The sequence below is a fragment of the Blastomyces gilchristii genome (genome assembly GCF_000003855.2).
Source record: "Blastomyces gilchristii SLH14081 genomic scaffold supercont1.3, whole genome shotgun sequence".
Lineage (NCBI taxonomy): Eukaryota > Fungi > Ascomycota > Eurotiomycetes > Onygenales > Ajellomycetaceae > Blastomyces > Blastomyces gilchristii.
In genome coordinates, this window is record NW_003101680.1 from 2,177,495 (window position 1) to 2,200,776 (window position 23,282).

At 45.3% G+C, this 23,282-nt stretch overlaps 11 protein-coding genes across 12 annotated transcripts; 5 read left to right on the forward strand and 6 right to left on the reverse strand.

Moving 5' to 3' along the window:
• The first annotated feature begins 623 nt into the window (after positions 1 to 623).
• On the forward strand, positions 624 to 2,351 carry BDBG_02197 (short-chain dehydrogenase/reductase SDR). Its single transcript, XM_002627480.2, has 5 exons — positions 624 to 1,183; positions 1,244 to 1,385; positions 1,451 to 1,528; positions 1,588 to 1,669; positions 1,747 to 2,351. Exons 1-5 carry the CDS (start codon positions 946 to 948, stop codon positions 2,167 to 2,169), a joined length of 963 nt encoding a protein of 320 aa, XP_002627526.2. The 5' UTR covers positions 624 to 945; the 3' UTR covers positions 2,170 to 2,351.
• Positions 2,352 to 2,606: 255 nt separating this feature from the next.
• BDBG_02198 (uncharacterized protein) lies at positions 2,607 to 3,092 on the reverse strand (the record flags this gene model as incomplete). Its single annotated transcript, XM_002627481.1, has 1 exon — positions 2,607 to 3,092. The coding sequence occupies one exon, from the start codon at positions 3,090 to 3,092 to the stop codon at positions 2,607 to 2,609; it is 486 nt and encodes a 161-aa protein (XP_002627527.1).
• Positions 3,093 to 3,550: 458 nt separating this feature from the next.
• On the reverse strand, positions 3,551 to 7,715 carry BDBG_02199 (calponin like domain-containing protein). The gene is made up of 2 exons (XM_002627482.2): positions 6,890 to 7,715; positions 3,551 to 6,819 (listed from the first exon to the last, which is right to left on the reverse strand). Exons 1-2 carry the CDS (start codon positions 7,054 to 7,056, stop codon positions 5,022 to 5,024), a joined length of 1,965 nt encoding a protein of 654 aa, XP_002627528.1. The 5' UTR covers positions 7,057 to 7,715; the 3' UTR covers positions 3,551 to 5,021.
• BDBG_02200 lies at positions 7,318 to 8,950 on the forward strand. Of its 2 annotated transcripts, none has more exons than XM_002627483.2 (3): positions 7,318 to 7,555; positions 7,651 to 7,767; positions 7,879 to 8,950. In XM_002627483.2, exons 1-3 carry the CDS (start codon positions 7,483 to 7,485, stop codon positions 8,247 to 8,249), a joined length of 561 nt encoding a protein of 186 aa, XP_002627529.1. In that variant the 5' UTR covers positions 7,318 to 7,482; the 3' UTR covers positions 8,250 to 8,950. The 2 variants fall into 2 exon arrangements, with proteins under 2 accessions (XP_002627529.1, XP_031576931.1); XM_031720691.1 differs by having other exon boundaries at positions 7,367 to 7,555; positions 7,831 to 8,950.
• A 1,040-nt stretch (positions 8,951 to 9,990) lies between these two features.
• Positions 9,991 to 11,676, reverse strand: BDBG_02201 (Wet1-IV; the record flags this gene model as incomplete). The annotated part of the gene is made up of 1 exon (XM_002627484.2): positions 9,991 to 11,676. The coding sequence occupies one exon, from the start codon at positions 11,674 to 11,676 to the stop codon at positions 9,991 to 9,993; it is 1,686 nt and encodes a 561-aa protein (XP_002627530.2).
• Positions 11,677 to 12,895: 1,219 nt separating this feature from the next.
• On the reverse strand, positions 12,896 to 13,225 carry BDBG_02202 (uncharacterized protein; the record flags this gene model as incomplete). Its single annotated transcript, XM_002627485.1, has 1 exon — positions 12,896 to 13,225. One exon carries the CDS (start codon positions 13,223 to 13,225, stop codon positions 12,896 to 12,898), a length of 330 nt encoding a protein of 109 aa, XP_002627531.1.
• Positions 13,226 to 13,832: 607 nt separating this feature from the next.
• On the forward strand, positions 13,833 to 14,866 carry BDBG_16505 (uncharacterized protein). Its single transcript, XM_031724449.1, has one exon. The coding sequence runs from the start codon at positions 13,844 to 13,846 to the stop codon at positions 14,138 to 14,140; it is 297 nt and encodes a 98-aa protein (XP_031576932.1). The 5' UTR covers positions 13,833 to 13,843; the 3' UTR covers positions 14,141 to 14,866.
• A 1,366-nt stretch (positions 14,867 to 16,232) lies between these two features.
• BDBG_02203 (uncharacterized protein) lies at positions 16,233 to 17,533 on the forward strand (the record flags this gene model as incomplete). Its single annotated transcript, XM_002627486.2, has 2 exons — positions 16,233 to 16,794; positions 16,866 to 17,533. 2 exons carry the CDS (start codon positions 16,233 to 16,235, stop codon positions 17,531 to 17,533), a joined length of 1,230 nt encoding a protein of 409 aa, XP_002627532.1.
• A 686-nt stretch (positions 17,534 to 18,219) lies between these two features.
• Positions 18,220 to 20,311, reverse strand: BDBG_02204 (uncharacterized protein). The gene is made up of 3 exons (XM_031720692.1): positions 20,125 to 20,311; positions 19,409 to 20,058; positions 18,220 to 19,322 (listed from the first exon to the last, which is right to left on the reverse strand). The coding sequence occupies exon 3, from the start codon at positions 19,057 to 19,059 to the stop codon at positions 18,865 to 18,867; it is 195 nt and encodes a 64-aa protein (XP_031576933.1). The 5' UTR covers positions 19,060 to 19,322; positions 19,409 to 20,058; positions 20,125 to 20,311; the 3' UTR covers positions 18,220 to 18,864.
• A 297-nt stretch (positions 20,312 to 20,608) lies between these two features.
• On the forward strand, positions 20,609 to 21,832 carry BDBG_16506 (uncharacterized protein). Its single transcript, XM_031724450.1, has 2 exons — positions 20,609 to 21,255; positions 21,408 to 21,832. Exon 1 carries the CDS (start codon positions 20,893 to 20,895, stop codon positions 21,073 to 21,075), a length of 183 nt encoding a protein of 60 aa, XP_031576934.1. The 5' UTR covers positions 20,609 to 20,892; the 3' UTR covers positions 21,076 to 21,255; positions 21,408 to 21,832.
• Positions 20,780 to 22,839, reverse strand: BDBG_16507 (uncharacterized protein). Its single transcript, XM_031724451.1, has one exon. It carries the CDS (start codon positions 22,255 to 22,257, stop codon positions 21,394 to 21,396), a length of 864 nt encoding a protein of 287 aa, XP_031576935.1. The 5' UTR covers positions 22,258 to 22,839; the 3' UTR covers positions 20,780 to 21,393.
• Between the last annotated feature and the right edge of the window lie 443 nt (positions 22,840 to 23,282).

Below are 23,282 nucleotides of genomic sequence, written 5' to 3' on the forward strand. Positions count from 1 at the left end.
CGTTTTTGTAAATTGTAATATCAGTTTCCTAGATCATAATATGTGTCACAACCAACCTTCATCTGGCAGAGCAATGGAATATGTATGGAATCCACCCTGTAGCGTTTTGCGGGAATCCAAATATTCAAATGCCAAAAGAAGCAACATCTTATCCCGGAATGGACGGCAAGTAGCCAGACCACATGTAACACGCCAACTCAGATCAAGCGGGTATGACATTTCTACCTGTCCATACAGTAGGTACCACTTTCTTTGAAGAGATATCCAGAACCAATCGAAGAAGCTCTGTGACATCTCTGGATCTTGGGGGTGCATGATGCCAATTAGGTATCTCGTTTATCATCTACGAATCACAAACCCGCTTATCGATGCCTTCTGTTGACGGCTGTTAGCAACTAGCCCATCTATGAATAGTCCCTATTGCAGGCAGCGAAGCACAGTATTTCTTTCGATTGAGTTCCTGCAAGAGCCACGTACTTGCCCGTATAACTGTTAGAGAAACCCCCAAAATGAGAAAAATGGTGACCATCTTCTGTTGCATCCAGCAATGGGAAAGTGCCCCGTATTTATAAATCCCTTGCTGCAAAACTATACTGCATAACACAGACAAACATTACAATCGGCGCACCTTGGTCCAATAGCTTTTGGATAAGTGCCTGGGTTGAAATTGAATGCAGGTTCCGGAATATATCTCCTAGTGGTAGCCCACTTTGGAGCGATTTGGAGATGCCCAGGACGGTTCAATCGGCATACCACTTGCCCCTCAAACCCCTTGTATTTGCGGGGAAGCTCATGGGATCTATCCCCGCATTTCCTAGCATACGGCGGGCCCTTAAGAAGTCAGTTTCGCATCCATTGTAGTAGAAGAAAACAAACATCGACTCCAGGGCTCAAATAAACATAAAGCAATCAGCGCAACGAACAAAACGAGTTCTCTATTCCGATATGGCCTCCCTTGCAAAAATGAGATGGGGTACAATCCCGCTCCAGACCACTTATAGAATGGCACCGCAAAGTGCAGTATCGCGATTTCCAGGATGTCTTGGGAGGTCAACAACGCCATTTGGCGATAAAGGCTTAGGTAGTAAACGGGAGGCTTCGACATCGACAAAGCAGCCTGTAAACCTCAGTGCATCCATCGCTTCAAAACTGTCCCTTGACGGAAAGGTCACGGTCATCACAGGTAAGCATCAGTGGAGACATCCTCATAGAATCCATTCGAAAATCATTAACTTTCTTGTAGGAGGGACCAGGGGAGTTGGGTTGGCGCTTGCTGAAACAACGGCTGGCCTCGGTAGCGAAGTGGCCCTTCTTGATATTATGGAGCCTCAGGTGGACATAAACAAGCTGCAGAGCCAGTTTGGGACGAGAATAAAATACTTTAAGTCCGTTAGAACCCATACTGTTTCATTAGCCTCCGAATAGATACTGACAATTGAGCTTGGGGTAGAGCCGATGTGACGCAAAAGGGAAGTCTAGAAAACGCGTTTTCAGCGGCAGCGAAAGAATTTGGCCACATCGATAATTGGTAAATATGCCCAGTCGGTCTCGAACCATGTGCATTTGGCTGACTGCTTTGTGATATAGCGTGACCGCTGCGGGGCTTGCATTGGACAAACCCTTCTTAGAATACGGGTGGGAGGAATCCAGGCGCATTCTTGATATCAATGTGAGTCTCTACATGCTGATATCCCGTTTATCTCTTCGATAAACGGCAGCCTGGAAGCAGGGAGCTAACCGCCACAGGTTATTGGTTCCTTCTTTTCTGCTCAACTGGCAGCACGCCAAATGATGCAACAAGGCACTGGTGGCTCGATCGTAATGATCTCGTCCATGGCAGGCCACTGCGCCATACCGTCGCAGAGGGTTTCCATGTATGGTGCATCGAAAGCAGCAATCAAGTTGCTAGGAAAGTCCCTAGGGGTAGAAATGGCACCACACAACATCAGGGTCAATACCCTCTCTCCAGGGTACATTGCGACTGAAATGACAGAAGGCCTCACAGAACTTGAGCAAATTGTCAACCGGATCCCGCCGATGGGACGAATTGGCCAGCGGGACGATCTCACCATGGCAGTCGCATACCTGTTGAGCGAAGGGGCTTCATACACCACAGGGGCAGACATACCTGTCACCGGAGGATTGCACAACGGTAGAATAGAACTTTGATCTCGTGAAGGGAGTAGTACACTTATGGTAAACGCTGAACTTTCTTTCTCCTGTTGGCGGCTGAGTGAGGTGTGGATCGATGGCCCATCAAATTGTGCACCGCCTATACCACGTGATTTTGTTTTATGTAACCGGAGTACAGTAGTTAGGTAGAATACAATCCAACTCAGCTCTCTTCTCAATCAAATACCCATTCCCTGTACAATTTCATCGAGGACGCCAGCACAGCCTGTTGGCGACAAGGCGATAGAAACTCCATAATCCATTCTATAATAGCTCAAAGAAATGCAAGTAGGACAGGTCGGGTAGGAAGGCAGTTTGCGAAGGGGTGTCTTGTCAATACGCCCTCATTCAATTCTCCTTCAATTATCCAAGGCGCTGTATTCCAGAATCCGTGTCAATAAACTTCTATCGTTCTCATCTTCTATCACCCTAGCTCATAACTCGTCTTCCAAATGGCTACCTGCGCCCACACCGCCAAACCCTAAAACTTCAAACGCCCCTAGATCAGCTCTATAAACCGTCCTCTTCTTGGGCAACTTCCCGTCGACAAAATCTGACCTTACGGCCTTCGCCGTACAGGTACTAGGATGACGGAAGAATTTATGCCATGTCCACCACGGGTGAGCAGCATTCGCTGGCAGACTGCGCGGAGCTAAATGGGGTACAGGGGTCATATTTCCCGTTGATAAACAGAATTGGGAAATTTTGTTTTTGGCCTTGAAATGTCCTGCGTAGCGGTCGGCGGTAGTAATCTTCCATTGTGCGTAAGGCCAGATTCTCCCAATGAAACTGTGAAATTTTGCGTCACGTTCAGGGACAGGAAAGCCGACATGTATGAGTTCGACCATGATGGTTAAATCCATGACGATGTCAAGATCGAAGTCCCAACCAACAAGCAACTTCTGTTCAGCTGTATCCATGTAAAAACCTTTTGACTATGAGTTCATCAGGCGTAGTTCATAGAGGCCGTGGAAATAGGAGGTGTAGGGGTTAAAGAATTACACACCTTTGTTCAGTGTTTGGCTGAACTCGAGAGGTTGAGGCTCGTTTCCAACTCAAGACGCTAGCCTAGTTTAGATTAATTAGATCAATAGCTAAACCCAACCTCACCATACTTTGAAATCAAGTTCCTCTGAAAACACATACAATCATTCCAACTGAATCTGATGCAAACTGTTGCAAAGCAGTAATTATAATCTTCCGTTCGCAAAAGGCTCAAAATGTATCTTCTTCTTTTCCACGCGGATAACAGGGTTTCAGGGTTGGCTCCATCTGCAAGGGTGTTGTCACCTTCATGCAACAACAATTGGTGCAGAGCCGTTGGTCCAATATCAGAGGCCATCATCTGTGGATAATGTATGTCAAGCCCGGCCTATCACAAGTACTTCCTCAATTTTCCACTAGCCTCTACAATTCCAATACGCTCCCAATAAGAGATTCATCACCAGCGGGCAAGTTCGTAGAAATTATGGAGTACGGCGATTCGGATTGTTACGGCCGTGACTCCAGAATGATTTATGCTAGTCGTCCCCCTGTTAAAGAAAAATAAGGTGACTTGGAATCTCATCGTGATGGTTCCTGTATCCTAATATCCCGATCTTTCATCAAGCCAGGTAAGTATCGCTTTTAAAAGCCGAGAAAACAAACCGTCGTTGGTATGGTAAATATTGCACTACTAAATGTGATGGTTCATCCGATAAGAAGAATTTACCTGTCGGTAGCACCAAACATGTGGTTATTGGAGACTTATTATTAAGTTAACTTCCAACAAGAATGACTATTTTACCCGTTGAGCCGTGAATATTATTAACCGATTGGTAGCAGGTAGCAGAACATAAGTGGCCAGGTATCATTGATACTCTTCTTTCCCTTCGAATTTTAGATAGACTAATAATCTCGGCCAAGCTTGTAGTAAACATTATAAAGTCTATAATCCAATTTAAACATGTAAACTTGAAACAATCGTTGCTCATCACAGACAAAAAAACTATATTATTGACCTACATCGATAACGGAGCAAGCGGTGTGTAGGTATGATATTGTCACATCCAGTCAAAGAGAAACAACAGTGTCAGCTGTCCATTCATCTGTATCGCCTGTGCCCAAGGGAGTAAAACCGTTCATCATTGCCTTTTTTTTTTTCGCGTCCAACCTTGCTGCAAGTTTTCACCCTTGATCCACGAAACTAGGACGTTGTACCTCGTGAATCTAAAATGAAACCGGGATACTTGCATATTGTGCCATGTCATACCTTTTTGAGCATGATTGTGTGATCGGGGGAATTACGACGCCGCGATGGATTGACGAGTGATATGTTCCTATGTCTGAGCCTATTACAACTTCGCTATGTATGGCCTTGACATATGGAAAATCCGTTATTTTGCTCATTATTTCTTGTTTATTTTGTTAAATACGTACACACACACCCAACCATCGTCGCCTGCTACAAATGTCATTGGCTCCCATCATCGAGGTAGATCGCGAGATAAGGGAACGTAAATACATGAAGGGATGGCATTTTTAATTTTGAAGTCAAAGAACTGGCGCACGTAAATATCGAAGGTACATTTTCTATCCAGCTAGCATTATAAAAAATGCTAGTTAGAAATGTACCCAAGCAAATGAGGTTGGACTGAAGGTAAATAGAAAGAAACATTTACATAGAGTCAAAATCTGTGAAAACGTTCAAGGAAAAGGGAAGAGAGAAGAAACAACTGGGCAGGTGGGATAGTTAGTCAATATTTGCAAAAAGAAGAGTTTAATAGAGGTGAAACAACGCTGTATATATTGCCGGGGGCATCGAAATCGTATAGCAATCAATATAAAACATAACATTTGGGATTTAGACATTAAGGTGGTGGGCGTGGTCCAATGATTTGTCTCCTGACACCATCAAACAGCCCGGGACCACCTCTATTCTGGTTATCTCCGCCCATATAACCATATTGGTTCACGTCCCACGCGCCCTCACCCGGCGCCGTGCCCGCTGTACTAACCCCTCGTTTCACGGCTTCCTTTGTTTGCTTCTGGTTCTCTTCCCATTCGCGCTGACGTTCGCGTTCCCGTTCCATTTCGCGCTCAAGTAGCGATTTGGAGGCCCAGCCTCCAGCTCGAGTTTTCTGAGTTGAAGCGGCACGCCTGGCATTCTCCTCGTCAACTTCTAAAGTTGATGAAAATTCAGGAGGCCTATGAGAAGCCGGGTGCGCGGGTTCGGGGGCTTGATTTTTATCTAAGAAACGGTCTGTGCGACTTTTATTAGTGTAGTTCGCGGGGTCTGGTAGAGGGCGGGATGGCGATGGTAGATTCGTATTTTTAGGTAGTACTACCGGTGGCTTAGGGAGTGACTGCGGAGGTAGAGAGGGTGGGGTAGGCTCGTCAGCAGGAGCGCTATCCTGGGAAGCTTGCCACTCGGATCTAAGTAGCTTGCGCTCTTCCGCTAGGGAAGATGCATCGTAGCTAGGCTTCACCGGGGTAGGGCGGGGGTGGCTACGGCTACGAGATTGGTTCTTCCGCGACTCCACGACTCCTTGATTGATCCCGCGAGACCGAGCGAGTTCCTCGCGCTCGCGCTCGTACTGACGCTCTCTTTCCTTGGCAAGCTCAAGTTGCCGCTCGAGTTCTTTTATGCGTTCACTTTCACCAGATGCAGCCGTGGGCGTTTTGGCCTGAGAGGCTTGATACTGGCTGAGAAATTGGCCGTTCAGTCGGGAATTACTGAGCTCTTTTTTCCGTAGTCGTTCCTTTTCCAGGCGTTCTTCCGTCTCTTTCTCCTCCAGGCTTCGACGACGCTCTTCTTCCTCCCACTTGCGTTGCTGCTCTGCCCATCGGCTCTTCTCTTCTTCTGCTTCCCTCCGTTCTTTCTCCCTCAGCTGCAGGGTTTTCTCCTGCCACAAGCGTTCCTCTTCTGCCTTGGCTCGGATTTCTTCTTCTTCAAGCGCTGCTCGTCGTTGGCGCTCTTCGTCTTCTCGTTGCAACCTTAGCTTTTCTTCTTCCGCTTCTCTTTCTCGCCTCCTCCTCTCTTTATCCGCTAGGCTAGGCACATGTGGCGCGGCACTTGTAATTTGCCTTCTGGCACCAAATGATATTCCAAGGTTGCCCTGATTTGCCCCTCCCATGTATCCATATTGGTGTATATTCCAAGCTGGTATGGTCGTGTTTTCCTCTTCTTTATTGGACCAAGCACTAACAGCATGCTTTGGTGATGTGGTATTAGAGGAGGGTTTGGAAGGGCTGTTTTGTCCAGAAGTTGAAGTCTTTCCAATGGGGTTAAAAGTGGCCGAACGCGATTCACTAGCGTTACTAGCACCTCTGCCCCGAGTGTAAGACGGCCGGCCAAGACCAGCACCTTGGCTAGACCCAGTAAGTTGAGGACTCATGGCGTCGCCCTTATTCTTAATGCCAATCGCTCGCGGAAACTTCCCCGGTTGAAGTGCATTGGCTCGCCTGCTAAAGGATCGGATGCATTGTAGCACCTGCGCGGGATCTTTGGATTCGTAGAGATCGACGGTAAGAAATACGTCGTGCGGCTGGAGGCTCAGAGGCGCGACTTGGCATGCGCGGAGGAAATGCGATATGTTTTCCATTTGAACGAAAGGCATGGTTGAGTCTCTGTATTTTACGCCCGGAGAAACGGCGAGATTAACAAGCCTTGCATAGTTACGTTAATAGAAAGTCCTACGCAAATCAAACAAAATTCAAATATGCATAGTCAACTTACCGACAAAGAATTACTCCACTCTTCAACAATTCTAATAAATCTCCCCTAGGTAATTTCTCATGCAGTACCTCCTCTATCCACTCCCGGATTTCATTGGCTGCCTCCGGTGTATATCGTGACAGCCGCAGACTGCGAAGGTCTCTGTCTAACGACGAAACCGATGCCATGATGAAAGCTGGGGATTTTCCGTTCAGGAATCAATGCGGTATTCGGAACTCAGGAGAAGTGTAAACGGTTGCTAGCGCACAGGCATCCAGGCGGTAGGAACTCGCGCTCTGCACGATTATCTCAAATGAATCAAAGGAGAATAGGCCCATAAAGCATATAAAACTGGCTATAGTTTTGTGCGCTAGGTGTGTTGCCCATTGATGGGGAGTTGGCGGGTGGTCGGGAGTGAAGGCGAAGGATGGATGACGACAAGCGGGTATGGTTGACATAAATAGTCAGCACGCGCTAAATTTGTTTGCGGCGAACACTCGCAAACGCTCTCTGAAAATCAACCATTTCTCTCACGGCCATGCTACGATAACAGTGCAGGGGTGTATTGGGGTGTTCTAGGGCTAGAATACATATGTTCTACCCAGACCATAAATATGAGCCCGATAAATAGCTTGTGGTTCAAGTGGAAGAGCCTGAAGCTTCCCTGGCGCAGAACCTTTCTCGCCGGTAAGTTCACAGACGAAACTCCGTCATAGATGCTCCCTCTAGCTTGGTGACTGCTTTATTGGAATAATATAAAGAGCTCTTCTAATAATTCACAGGAAAGGACCTGAATGGAAATACTTTCTGGGAATTTAAGGACGCTCTCAATTCCAAGCGACTCCGGCGCATCGTGAAGTACAACCCGAAAACCCACCTTGCGGATGTGAAGGTTTCCCGTGAGTCATTCGCCATAACTATCCCTCGTCTCAAACCTGCAGTTAATCATTACAAATCCATAGTCCATCTATCTTCTACAGATATGCTGCTAACAGTACTGGCATCCGTAGCGCAATGGCATCAGTGGCTTCGGTACACTCGCCAGGAGCCCCCAACCATACAAGAACAGCAAAACGACCTTCTCCGGCAAGAGCGCATGAAACATCTCGCCAAACTCGCAGATGAGCGATGGGCTAGCAAGCCCTCGTTCCTGGACAGGCCACAGGGACAGCAGTCCGGTCCCACAACGAAACCCTCCCACGAACCCCATCACTCCGCCGCCCAACCTGACCAACCGGCAGGGGTACAAAACACCATCGAGAAACAGCCAGTACCCAATGGTCAAGGTAACAAAAATAAATCCCCCTGGGCTCGAGAAACCGGTGGACCAAGTGAGAAATGGCAACCTGAATCGTGGAATCCAACTCCAAAAGGCAGATAAATTTGAACATCTGATGGTTGGGATATCAAACTAACATGGGATTTCGCCAACGGTTGGGCTGGAGAAGACATATTTCAAAAAAAAAAAAAAAAAAAAAAAAAAAAAAAAAAAAAAAAAAGACCCTCTCCATTGCGCACGACAGAACGAACATTGGGTCCCTCTGCTTTCCGGACAAAACTTGTGGATGCCTAAAGTTATCGTTGGATAAAATTCGACACCAATCCCGTCAGGCACTCACACACCCTACAACCGAATTCTTGTACAATACACTGGTGGCGATTTTCGGAATACATATGTAAAATAAATAGGCTGAAAGGTAATAGAGGTAGGATGCCAAAAGGAATGGGTCAAATTCGCACCCAACATGCGACATGGTTGCTGCTACTCTGATAATTTGACTTGACTGGCATGAAATCTGTGGCGTCAGGTCTAAGAGATTTATCTCCCCTTTCACTAAGAGTATTGAATAAGAAATGCTCATTATCCTGTACATTATTGATACTCATATTAATGAAGTTACAAATATTTTACTCTTCAATGCTCTCTTGCAGGAGTGGTTATTGCAAATGTTTCAACAATACATCCGAGCCATTCTGTCTTACATACAGTTGCCTGGAGTGACAGATATATATGTGCTTATAAAATTATCATGCTTTACAAAGGAGAGTGAATCATACATCCACACTTATAAATCATTAAAATTAAAGTTTCACTTTTTTATTATATTTAAACAAAATTCTATATGATTTTTGTTTCACTCATAATTTTCTACTGGGTATCTTTTCAGTTCTGTAAACCATTCGGATAAGCAAATACTAATAACAAAATACACATAACACCTTAGCGCCAACATACATCGAATGTGTCCATAGGTACATTTTCCAACAAGTGTGGGTTGGGCACCGACCGCTCGAACCAGATGCCACGGCATGATATACAATCTACACAACATAACGTCCTGTACTCCGCACCTGCGCAAAATCGTAGTACGCCTTGGGAGAAGGGGAGAGAAAGGAGGCGAGGTCGGCTATATGCATCGGAATATTTATCAGGTATGTCTTGCAAACCTCGAGTCGGAAGTGTTTCCCACCTAACATTAGGTCGTGATATATATATATATATATATATGGTTACAACAACCGTTGCTTGTTTCAAGTGCACGGGGTTATGCAGCATTAGGAGAATGGGAAAGACAGGGGGCAAAGGTGGAAGAAAGAAAGAAAGACAACCAATGGATAATAACCATTGATTGTAAGTTGGTTGTTGGTTTACTTGGCCTTTGTATCTTATTTGAACGTTGGCATTCGTATTAATTGTGCTGTTGGAGGCTAGAGGTATCAGAGCGGCGCTGGTGAGAGCCGTGGAATAAGAATACCTTTGTCGCTAAGAAAAATCAAGGCAAAATAGCAATTGTAGGAGCGGTGGGGGAATCAATCAAGGGATATAGCAGCGTAGGAGGTCCTTGTATCTGCAATACAGAATGTAATTCTTCAACAAGGAGCAAAGTGTAACCAAAACAGAGATCAATCTAGGTACTCGAAGTGACCCAGGTATGCAGCAGGGCGAAAACACTTGTTAATCACAAATAGAAAAAAAGAAGCAGAGCAAAAAGAATTCAAATAAATTTTTATGATCCCTCTATTATGTAACTAGCTTCGTTTCCATCTTAGCTTTCATGTGCAGATAATCATTATACGTTGTAAGGTATGGTTGGCGGCAGTTTGATGTTCTTCCCTTGTCTTCAACAGAAAACTGCTTCAAGCGCCTCAACATCGCCGCCAGCTCTTTTAATTGCCAGCATGGCCGCCTCGCTGAGTTTGCGTTGTTTTTCGCGTGCTTCCTGCTCTCTTCTTGCCTTGGTCTTGGAGCTTCCGCTTGGTGCCACGCCTGTTAGAAGCTTTTGGCTATCCTCAGGGGTAAAATTCACAAAAGAAACACTCATTGGGCGTTTGGCGGTTGGATTTGAATTGCTGTTTGGAGTTATATGTGCTCCTTTAATACCCCTCTGCGAATTCGTGGGAAGATTAGAGGCTTTGCGGATATGAGTCCTGCGTTGATGTTGTTGGTCGTGAGGACGTATTTCTGGCTTTGGCTTTGGCAGCCGGTTGGTTAGGTTGGTGGATGTTGATCGAAGAGGTAAGCCTGGGGATTTGATGTTGGCTAGGGCTGGAGAAACGGGTTGGCTATTACGGGGCGGTGCATATTGTCGTTGGTTCGGGGCCCCTAATGGTGAAGTCCGGGAGATATTATCTCGTGTCAGTGCAAGAGGCGTATAAGGTGTACGAGCCATATCTTCTGGACAAGATATTGCAGAGGCGGAAAGAGGAGGTTCTCCCACTGATCCCATATCTGGAGATTGCCCTAGGTGCATCATGTTGGTACCTTGCAGTACTCGCGTCTGGTGGGTTCGTGGCCTTTGAGGGGTTGGTGCCATGACTATGGGTTGGTAGGTACTCTGAGAGTAAGAATTGATGTCTGATGGCTGCCACCAATTTTGGTTATCAGGTGTTTGAAGGTCCGGCGTCGAGTAATGGAAGGAAGGTGCATCAATGGACTCGCTATTCCATGACATAGACGACGGCTCGGATGGTTGGGAACGTAAAATATGATGGCTAGGAGGAGAGTGACTCGGGCTAGTAGATGTTGCTGGTCTCTGTTGGTTGACATAAATATGCCTCATGTCTTGATCCGTACAAGGGCCTGGGATTGGTGTACTTTGCGGTTCGTTACTCATGGTAAGTAGGTAAGCAGGCTTTGCGACGTAGTCGTGTTGCAATCCACTATCTTGCCCAGCCAAACGTGATATGTTTTCGGGTTGCCCTGGTCTCGGTGATGATGTTGGAGGGAGCGGGGTGCGGTAATCATGAGCGTGTATGCCGAAGCCCTGGAAACGGTTTGGCCATGATGTGTGGTATGCCATTGCAAGGCTCGCGTGCCCTGAGGAGTGCGTCAAGTCCAAGTGTGAGGTGTGTCTGCGGATCGATTCTCTGAAGTTATTTAATTCATGATGGCGAGTTCCACTTGGTGATGAGGGGTTGTTCTTGTATATATGCTGGGGAGGCGAAGGTGGTGAGGATGTATATAGACTGGGATCCTTGTGATCATGAAACATAGCCTCCAAACCAGGGCCAGGGTCTCCAAATTCTGAATAGCTATGACTGGAGCCAAAATTATGTTTATCATGCATTTCCAACGGTTGGTCAGAATGAAAGGATAACAGGCCATTGCGCAGATTACGAGCCTGCAACTCCTTACAGGGTGTTCCTGCATCAAAGAGGGTGTTGACATCACTGGAAAAGGGTGCATCTTGTGCCTCTTTGTCGGTAACATCATGCAATGGTTGCATATTAATGTGCTGAGTAAACATAGCACGGAGCGAGTGCTGTTTGGAGAAATAATTGGCGGGGGCTTTGTCGACCGTTTTCATCAGATTTTTTCCACCTGCTTGACGTGATAATTAGCTATGGAGGAGGGGCAGAGAAGGCACCTTTATAATTTAAAGAAGAGGATGGGGGGGGGGGAGGGGGGGGGAATCATACGCTCAGCAATAAGGACTCAGGGATTTTCCCCCGCAACTGGACCTACTGGCTTTGACAAAGGATCCCCCCAGGTAATTGATAACTGTGGGAGAATAACGCTCATATAGCAGAGAGTAAAACAAACAAAGCACCAAGGCAACGCGCCAACGACGAGTGTTTGGAAAAGTCAAATCAGGCTCCAGATAACATATTCAAAAGGGTCCCCCTCAGTATGACAATATGCTTCATTCGAGGGGCAGCTGAATCTCGTTTTCCGGGAGAAAAAGAAAAAAGTAGGGAAAAAAATAAAAAATAAAACTAAAAATAAAAGGAAGCCTGCGAGAGAGAAAGGGGGGTGCGCTTTTTATGATCCAGGCTAATTAAGAAAAAAGAAGTTAAGAATTGCCAGAAATGATTTACGATCAGAATAATTCAAAGATGGTCAGTCATCCACCGTCGCTGTGGCACCGCCGTGGACCCAGCATTTTGCTCAGGCCATGAGTGAAATAGTTGTGGGCATGCTAGATAACACTTGCAGTAAAATCGAGACCCCGAAGCAAGACCACTACCGTGGATAGAAAAAGCCGTTAGGGTTTGAAGCAGTGAAGACAAAGGAAATGGAGTCTAGTAGGACTAAAATAACAGATTAGTAGAAAAGAAAAGAAAAAAAAACTAAGCCCCCTAAAAAACTCTAAATGAGATCTCCTGATCTCATGGGTAAGAATGCCCATCAAACGTAAGAAAAATGCAGATACAGCATGGAAAAGGAACTACCACAGTTGCACAGGATGGGGTCCATGCAGAAATAATAGAAGCCTTACGCAGGTTTGAAATTCCTCGACATGTTCCAGAACTAGCATGTCTTTGGTTGAAACTGAGATATATCCAACGGCCGCTGGCTTATACACCGCAGGTAGGTAAATCGCGCCTGCAATGCAAAGGTAATTGGACCAATATGAGGTAATTGTTGATAGGTACTAAAGTGTGGTTACGACGAGGACAGAGGGGGGGAGTTCGAGATAAACTTCCAGTAAACTCGCCTGGTCATCGATGTGATTTGCGGAGGGGATTATTATGATGCGTAATAAAAACGCCCAAATGTCCTCTCTCTTCTCCACAGGGAAAGCGTTAAAATATGGGTAAATCCCAGGCTAATGGTGCCTGATCAATCGTACCTATGCGGGAGTTGATTCCGGGGGGATTTTCACTTGAAATCTTCCGGCCCAAAAACAGCGACCCCATAGGATCCTCATCCGCAGACGTTGGGTAGATGTAAGCATAAGGCGACAGTTCGGCATTCACACTGTACACGCCGTCCACGTTCGCGCGGCTAGAAGCGCTGCATGGAGGATGAGAGCACGTTTTCTGGAACCCACGGCTACAGACTCGTGGTCGAAGGATGCACTTGAAGCCCATGACTTGGAACAATTCCACGTTTTTGGCACAGGCGCCCTTCATTTTACGGGGTAATGAGGTTGCTATCCAGTTCAACAATTAACAAAGACTGTCAGGATTCGCCGCTACGTCGATCCTTTGTCTCAATGACCAGGGGGCGAGCGGGGCGTAGACGATCTTTTCCAGGGCGGAAAATAAAATTTTGAGTACATAGTACTTATATATCGTATGTACTTGGCAACGATGCCCATGAATAGACCATTCAAGCTCAGAAGCACAAGCCACACTGACCAGGCCTTTTTTTTTAAAAAAAAAAGGAAAAAAACCATGCAGGGACGTCGTTGGGCTTGATATTGGAAGAGGGGACATATCCCCGATGAGCCAGCCATGACCGGGATGCAGCCTTCTCAGCCAACAATGGTACCACATTGCCGGTAAAGAGAAACCTGATTATGATGTCAGCTGCGATCTGGCGATAATAGTACGGATTCGAAGACAGGCGGTAAGGATAGGAACTATAGCAATAGCGTTTTGGGGTGTGGTCTTTGTGAAAGATGAAAGCTTTTTTGAGGTTGGAGGCTCCTCTTTGTTCTGGTGCTTACATAATCCAGAGCCTAACCTAACGCTTGTCCCCGCCCCCGCCATTTTTAGGCTCAGACACATCCAATTCCGGCGGGGAAGATGGTCTCCCTGTCCGTCTCCTCGGCATGTACAGGCACATTGTGCATTGCGCATTCATTCCGCCGCTATATATGGTATATGGACGTGCTGCAAAGTTGCATGCCTTGCCCCTCTCCTGCGCAAACCCGAGTGATCTTAGACAAGTTCGAGTTTCCATTTAAGGCACTGTTGCATCGTTGGCAATACAGACGCAGTGCGCCAGAGCCAACCAGTCGGATTCAACTTTATCAAATGCAACAGAAGGGGAAGAAATTATTCCCTGCAGTTTCTTCTGTGTGCTTTACCTCTAGAAAATAGCTAATATTCAATACCTACTTATTTTTCTAGGCCGCAGAAACAAACGCAGGATGGATCCACAAAACCTTCAATACCAAATAAAATGGCCTCTATATGTGCGTATATATATATATATATATATATATATATATATATATATATATATGTATATTGCACTCGGACATTATTACAGAGCAGAGCTCAAACAGCATAACAATAACTTATTTTAAAATTAAAATAAGTCGATAATACCTCGTACATGGGCCATTAAATCACAGCATCAGTTAAACACCATGTGAGAATTGGCAGTGTTGTATATAGCCAGGAAGAACACGGCACGAATAGGAGTCCCGCGAAACAATACTGCTCCCAGCCGAGAGACTCCATGGACATACATCTGCTAATTATTGATTAAATGCTAAATTTTTAGTATTTTGAGATTATACCCAGAATTGTTAAATTTATTCATATATGTGTTCGGTTTCCCCTGATTTCATATCAAGCGGCGCACTGGCACATTTTATATCAAAGGAATTGCCAGGAAGCAAAAAGCAGTATTAGAATTTTGATCAGGTTTTGATTCTGCACTACTCCGTAGAGAAGTCTCAATCTCGAGGTAAGATACATAGCAGCAGCACGCTATTCCGATTGCCTTGGATTTTCGTGCTCAATATGACATGCGCCAAATACGTAGTTACCTAGCCAACTTTTTTAGAACAAAAGTAAAAATAGATCCCACTTCCATCATATATGTTGTCAATTCAGTTCATCATACATGAAAATCCAGGAAAAAAAAGAGGGAGCAATGACGTAGCACAGAGGAATAGATTTCAAATCAGGCACAACCCGCGTTGCTTAAAATACGCGGTCATTACGCGGAGATTCTCGTGCCAAGCCCTAACACCGGGCAAAATCCGCTGAGCCAATCCTCATTGATGTATTCCGTATTGGACAATTGGTACGGCGTCCGTAATAGCGATTTATTTGTGACTTTGGCGCCCAAGCCGAATCTCAGCAACAATCATCAATCAACGTCGGGTCAATATCGCAAGCAACCGGAGTTTGAACTCATGGCCAAATAACACCCTGCTCCTCCCCACAAAACGATGCGTTTTACGCTGTCGACGCTGCTGCCATAAAGCTCATCTACCTATCCCAACCTGCAATCGTCTCGCACGCTGAGACTGACCGAGCCGCAATTTGGATATTCCCGTCGCGCCCATCCGGCCGGAACTTAGCCCAGCTACCGAGAAGAATCCGAAGTTTGGGAGCCCGAACGATCTGCTTCCTCGCAGCGTAAACTCTGTGACGCACCGTGTTTTAAAGACATAGTGAATGGCGACTGCTCGCATCTTCGCAGAGACAGACAACCTAGACGACGCTACGATATCGCACTTTCATTCCAGGGAGAGAACCGGAACGAAGCTACCTACCACGACCGTTGTGACACCAGACTGAAAATACTTTGCAGGTGGTTGAAAGAGAAGGAATATAAATACATTCCCCCCCCCCCCCCCGGGAAGTCAGGAGCCAGAACCGGTTCGTTCTCTTACCATCAGCATTCAGCATTCGTTCGAGACATTCACACCTAAATATCAGCATTCGCGAGCCCAACAACCTTATTTAAACAACTAAAAGATACCAAGTTAAATAATGCGAATGAATATGTACTGCAACTTGGCCTTCTCTGGCCCAGTTGCCCTGCTGTGAATGTTGCGGAGTTCTCACTCCGAAAAGATGTCCTCTCAACAGGTTGGGGGAAGTCCCCACCGGCATCATTCACCTTCTTCAATTTCCTGAGATCGCTTGTACCTCACCTCTCCCAGCCGCACGGTTTTTCTCAAGACACCCCTCATCTGTCTGTTATCTCTGTGTTGTTTTGCATAGAATCAGCCTCATATTTCTATAGCCGTTTGGCATTGTATATCCTTGCTGTGCCATCCATCCGTTCGTTTCTGTCGCTCTTCCTGGCCCCTATCGCAAGTCGCCATTTAAACATTTTATTTTACAGGGGAGAAACTAGACGCGAGTTTCAACTCAGGCATTCCTTGTTCAACACGAAAGTTGTAGAGCGGCCTATCGAAATCCATCTGTCGATTCAACGTTATCAGATATGGCTACTCTTCGAGCAGACAGACATGCATCCATTGAAACTATGACTGCCCTGAGCTCGCCCGCAACTGTCATTCAATGCACATCTGAAATCGCTTTCCAATCCACGGATTGGATAATCTCTTGCGCAACCCACGAAACGAAACAGAAGGTCTATGGAGGCCCTCATATACTTGATACCGTTGATGTTAAGGCGTTACTTCCCGTCAATCTGGCCGGTAAACTTCCCGTTCACGCTGAACCCCTGACTTACAAGGCCTCTACATGCTCTGAAAGTCCGATCGCATCCTCCCCTCCGTCGGAAATAGATGATATTGATACTTCGTTATCATCATCATGTTCATCGCAAGCGCCAGTTACAAACCTAAAATCAATTCTAAAAAAACCCACAGAACCACAAAGTCCACATGGCTTGGAACTAATGGATTTCAACTTGGAAGACAGCATGGGGTATGATGCTGATTCTGATATGGACGAGGACGAGTATGAGGACGATGCTAGTGGAGATTCTGAAACAGGAACCTATGACTCAAACTGGTCTGATGAATACGATGAGTGTGAATGTAAGGCCTAGTTACCAAATGCGATTACCCAAGACTTTGGGAAGCTGCTAACATCATTCTTATGAAACTAGATTCGGACCAAGAAGGTTCCTTCGTTTGTTTCGTCAATTCCGTTCACTTTAGCGCCCAGGACGATATCTGCATCATTCCCAGCAGGGATGAAATTGGGGACGACCGTGCAGAAAGTGAAATGACGTTTCACGAACAAGCCCTTCGTATGCAAAGCTCTAAACGCGTATCGTTCGAACCATACAGCGTCAACAAAAAAGACTATGACCCTGATGAACATAGCCATGACGTTATCGATCTTGACAAACAACTTTTCATGGCCTATGTCAATGGTATTCGTAACATGAATGCGGAGGACTATCAGCCTGTTGTCCTTTCGCGCACACTGAATGCTACTCCGTGTGACATTGCGGTTTTGCCAGTCACGGAACATCAAGTAAATGCATACCTTGACCGCGTCGTCGAATCACTTCTCGGGTTCTTCCCATATCTATTTGAAAAAGATGAGTATAACCGCTTACTGGATATCGCCGAGGTTGTTACTTCCTTCGATGATCACAACAACGTCCTTTATGAACCAGATTCTGGCCTGTTCCAGCAAGCAATCACGCGCCAATTAGCGAGAAAACTGACTGATACCGCCGTGATAATCGATAACAATATTCTCGACTGGGTTGCTGGAGAACTCATCGAGCCCCTCGGTCGCCGCGCGTCATTCCGTTGGGGGTAGCATCGTGGATTCTAGATGTATCTAATTTTATTTGCTATTCCCTTGACGCAGTTTTCTGTGCCTTGTCATTGTCCTTTTTTCCCCCCCCATTCACTCAGTTCTTTCTTTTCGTCCTCTGTCTGCGTGTGTGCTTTTCCAAATTTCCTCCTTCTTTCTAATGGTTTCTTGTAAGGGTGTTTCGAGGGAGGGGGCCACGAAAAAGAGATGGATACCATGTTTCAAAGGATAGACAAAATTCCCAGAGAGCGTTTTCGGGACCTCGCGATTAAAAGTCATATTACATATTAGAAAGGTCGCCGTGTTTCATACTAGATAGTTAGAACTCTCATCAGTCAGCTTCCAGCCATTTTTCTCACGCATTTTCCCCTATGGTTCGGTTCGGACCATGGCCTGAATGTAGATTCTTGTTTGTTTTCATTATTGATCTTCAACTGCCAATCGGTAGTACTAATGCCGTGGACTGCCGTCCTTGCATATTTTTGAATCCAGAATCCCTGTATCCTTCTGTTAGAGCCTTAAATGCCTTGGCGTAGTTATTCTACTACTCCAGTACGGAGTACATTGAATGGGAGCTCGAATACTTCATGCACAAGTCGTCATCGCCTGCACGATTGCAAGCATTCATTGCAGCCAGAAACCCAAACCCAAACTCAACCTCCCCGACCCCCAAACATTGACGCCAGCTCGCATTTTCCTCATGTACTGTACATGTAAAGTCCGTGTCCCTATATGTCTAGAGCCTATGGCAGGATTACAGAGCCCCACATTGTCCAAAAACCACTCTATCAACAGGCAAACTGGTCGATCAAACCCCGGTGATGGACAGTTATAAACAAACAAAGAAGCCAGTACCGAGTATACATACCCTATATTCATGGCGGAAAATGCACCGAAACGTGGGAGGTGAAGGACCTCGCAAGGCCATACAGCGACCCCCTGCTTTAGGACATGCTTGTTGCAAAACAGGGAGAACCCATGGCCGCCCGCCTTTTTCTGGTTCTGGTGTCCTGATCTATGCAGCTGCCATAAAAGGAATATGAATATGAACAATAATCAAAGTAACATGGGGGAGAAAGAGGGCAGAAATGAAGGGGGAGACAGGAGAGACAATCGATAAAAGACATGATTTCAACCAGGTTCGTCCCTTCAAGTACGTGGTATCTTCTTGCTTTGGCTCAAGTCATGCGGGGGCTTCTTTCAGTTGCGTGTAAATCTATTTACTCTACATATATCCTCTAGATTCTGGCCCCCAAGTTACCACTGGTGGAGGAGAAGTTGAGGCTCACGGCCCCATTGACAGATGAACCATTGACTTTCCACGCACCGATATCTCATGGACCCTGCTTACCCTTGTGCGAAGGCTCGACCCCAAAGTATGCCTGACCGAATATGGCGTTTTCCGCGACATGTCCAAGGCGTTGCCCTCTCAAGAACTTTGCCCGCACCAGTACCACAGTTTGATAGAGTATCTCCAGGGGGACCAAATCCCCAACCGGCCGTGGATGATGGTGGTGATTAACGGGCATTTTCCCAAATCCGAATGAATACCCAGAATGTCCCGTCTATTTTACATGCGTTGATATGATTATTGTCTTTGTCCAGATAGCTCTTTTGGCTTTTGTTTCTTTCAACTTATAATGCCTACCTTGTTCTCCAACTGCCGTCCAAATCTGCCAGAACAGAATGAAAACCCCCTCTTTCTACCTTCTTTCCTGTCCTCTCGGCCAGCATGCCTAATTCGATCTTGACGATATCTGTTATGCGCGACGCGATAGCGCAGTCCGGGGCCCTATTTAGCACAGGGGAGACGTCACTCAATGCTGTTCTTTGCGCTGTCTTTCAAAATCCCCGCCGGCGTGTTCTTTTCGGACTTACCTGCAGCATACTCCAGTCGTTCCTTGGTTCTGAGATCTGATCATGGCTTTAATCCTCCATGTCGATAGCTAGACTCTTCTAATGTTCCTCACGGTATTTTATTCACACTTCACATATTCGTTTCAACGCACCCATCACATCACCCCTGCCTTGCGACTATGGATTTTCGCCCATTCATTTTGTGGCCCAGGTACCGTTTAATTTAAACTCTCTCGTTTTGAAAGGAGTGGAGGGAAGAATTATCAAGGGCGAGGGGTGTTGGGATGGGCTGTTACCAATCACCCCCCTCCCCCCCCCTCCCCCCCCAAAAACTCCTCCCCAGGGCAATCCAAGTTTCCAGAGAGCGCACTTGCATGAGCATGCCGGAGAATGTTGGACCTTTGGTTTTACTCCTAGTAGAGTGCCGTGTTTCTTCCCGCTTGGTAGCTAGATTTCATCAAAATACAACTGATGCAAATCCTCTCTCAAGCTGACTCGCGCCTCGTTTTCCGAGACCGAATCCCATTTGTGGCTCCAGGGTTTCCGAAAAGGCCATTCCATTACCTGCAGCATCGGGTTTCAATCTCAGGAAAATAAATCAAATTAAAAGGATAGATATATCTGCCTGAAGAACTTCTTGTTCAATTCGGGCATGGTAATGCTTCCGAGCTCTGGCGTGAAATGTCAGACAGTGCAGCTTCGGCTTCGTCCCTTGCTCTAGCTGTCATTGACTTAACTATATGGCATTTCCCAGGAGTTTTGTTTCCTTGGAGGCTGCGATCAGGAGTGTATCGCAGCTTGACCGCGAAGCGGGGCTGAGACTTTCAACTCCAGATTGAACGAAAAAACGATCGCCAACAGGCAAAGGCAAACACGAACGGAGCTGACCGGACCTGCAAATCAGAACCTGTTGCAGTACGGAAACTGGCCAGCTTCAGCAGCAGCTTTTAAGTTCGCGCTGGTCTCGGATCGGCCTCGATAAGGTTTTGTGTCCCTTCGAGCCAATGCGCATGGATGACTACTGACAGGACATTCCTCGTGTCCATGGTGTGAATGCTTCTTTCTGTCAGCTTTTAGCTCCAGTTGGTTGCACCCTATTGAAGCAAGAAGAACAACATGGTTTCCCCCTCTCTCCCGCAGACGCTACATAGAGTAGATGGAGTGAACTCAGGGATAGTCAACCGTTGTATACTGTCTGTGGCACAGTAAGGTCGTCCAGGTCTGGTTAGTATTAGCAAAAGAATCGCATTCTAAGTACGCTGCGTAGATGGTGTCTCTAAGATATCAGATATTGTGGCGGACATATTACTTGCGAAAACAGAATTTTCCCAGCCCCCTCTGAAAATTAGTAGCAAAACACCACCAAAAAATCAAAATATCTGCATTTCTCTAGAATCATTCAATATCATCCAATACACGTCTTTTTCAATCAAATATCATCCAAATACACGTCTTTCTTACCTTTATCATCAAATCCACATATATCAATCAACCCTTTTTTCAATATGCCTCGCAACGCCCGCTGTTCTGCTGCTTCGCAAGCCTGTACAGAGACTCCTACCCTGCGCCTCAGTCTCCCCAAACTACCTGTTCCAGAAGTTCTGGATAATGGAGAGGATCCGGTCAATGATGAGATGGAGGAGCAGATGGATGAGGAGGATATAGAGACTCAGTCTGAGGATCCTTGATATCTGCGAATCCCTACACCTGAGCCTGACATCTCATACAGATTGTATGAATGGGTGATTATCAATGAGATAAAGAACAAGAGAGATGACAAAATGATTAATGAGTAGAAAGAAGAAGAAGAATTAGAAGAATGAATCTATAATTTCTACAATCAATTCTTCTATACAGATCTCTCAAATGTCAGTGATTATATTCCCTCCTTCAGCTCTGGCAGCTTCAACTTCATTCAATATGGCATTCTCAAGTGAGATAATCAATGTGATGATGATGAAATATATGATGAAAGGAATAGAAGAACTGAATTCACAATCTCATTATCATCCACATCCAGATCTGCTGTTGAATCTTCCATCAAATCCGCCGTTGAATCTTCCATCGAATACACTGTTGAATCTTCCATCAAATACACTGTTTTGAATCTTCCATCGAATACACTGTTGAAATCTTCCATCGAATCCACCGTTGAATCTTCCATCGAATACACTGTTGAAATCTTCCATTGAATCCGCCCTTGAAATCTTCCATCGAATACACTGTTGAATCTTCCATCGAATACACTGTTTTGAATCTTCCATTGAATCCACCGTTGAATCTTCCATCGAATACGCCCTTGAAATCTTCCATCGAATCCGCCGTTGAATCTTCCATCGAATCCGCCCTTGAAATCTTCCATCGAATACACTGTTGAATCTTCCATCGAATCCACCGTTGAATCTTCCATCGAATACGCCCTTGAAATCTTCCATCGAATCCACCGTTGAATCTTCCATCAAAATCCACTGTTGAAATCTTCCATCGAATCCGCCGTTGAATCTTCCATCGAATCCACTGTTGAAATCTTCCATCGAATCCACCGTTGAATCTTCCATCGAATACACTGTTGAAATCTTCCATCGAATCCACTGTTGAAATCTTCCATCGAATCCACCGTTGAAATCTTCCATCGAATCCGCCGTTGAATCTTCCATCGAATCCGCCGTTGAATATTCCATCGAATCCGCCGTTGAATCTTCCATCGAATACACTGTTGAAATCTTCCATCGAATCCGCCGTTGAAATCTTCCATCGAATCCGCCGTTGAATCTTCCATCGAATCCGCTGTTCCATCTCCAATTCAAAGCAGTCCAATACCTCAATTTGATGAATACTTCAATTGATTGACAAGGGGACAGTTGCTTCATATGAATATTGACAAGAGTATATTTCAAATTATAAGAGATGGGTTAAAAAGTCCATTATAACAGACAAAATTGCAGAAATTCAAATCATCTTTATTCACTATTTATAGTGATAAGAACAGATCTCATACTGCTTTCACTTCTAAATTTATATTATAATGAATTGTAATCTGAATCTTTCTAATTATTACAATACTATTCTATATAAGTAGATCTGAAATATTCTTTTATATCTTTTTCTCTTATGAAGTTCTCAACTGCATGATGCAAAAAAGCTTCAATATCTCCATCAAATCTCTTCAGAATTGAAGAGATATCTGATATGATCTTTGACTTTATATCACATGTTGAACAGAGTTCTCTAGCAGTTTCAAAACAGTGAAGATTTCATTGAATTCAATATACACAGGTGATACTCAATGCTTCGCGCGATCTCAGCAGGCATATAATCATTCTTAAGAAGGTGTACAATCTTGTTGGTGGTGAAATCACAGAGTTGAGGTAACATATTGATGATAAAGGTAAGAAAGACGCGTATTTGAATGATATTTGATTGAAAAAGACGTGTATTGGATGATATTGAATGATTCTAGAGAAATGCAGATATTTTGATTTTTTGGTGGTGTTTTGCTACTAATTTTCAGAGGGGGCTGGGAAAATTCTGTTTTCGCAAGTAATATGTCCGCCACAATATATCAGAGCAATGGAAGTTTTGGGGAAGGGTTCCTGGACGTCGAATTTAGCGGTGAACTATACTTAACTATCCTATCCCTAATCCCTATGCGCTCTTCAAGACCAGTATCACCCTTCATCATCTTCCCGCAGGCCCCTGACCAGACGTGTTCTCTCATCTTGGAGTTTCGCGTCAGGGCTATAGCACCAAATTAGCAAGTGAAATGAACAAGGTCCAGTTGAACCTTTAATGCACATATCACCATCATCATCCTTCACTAGTAGCAGGATAACAAACACAATCACCTTACCCCTTGAAGGAGTAAAACTTCCCCCTTGGGTAGTATACTTTAAAA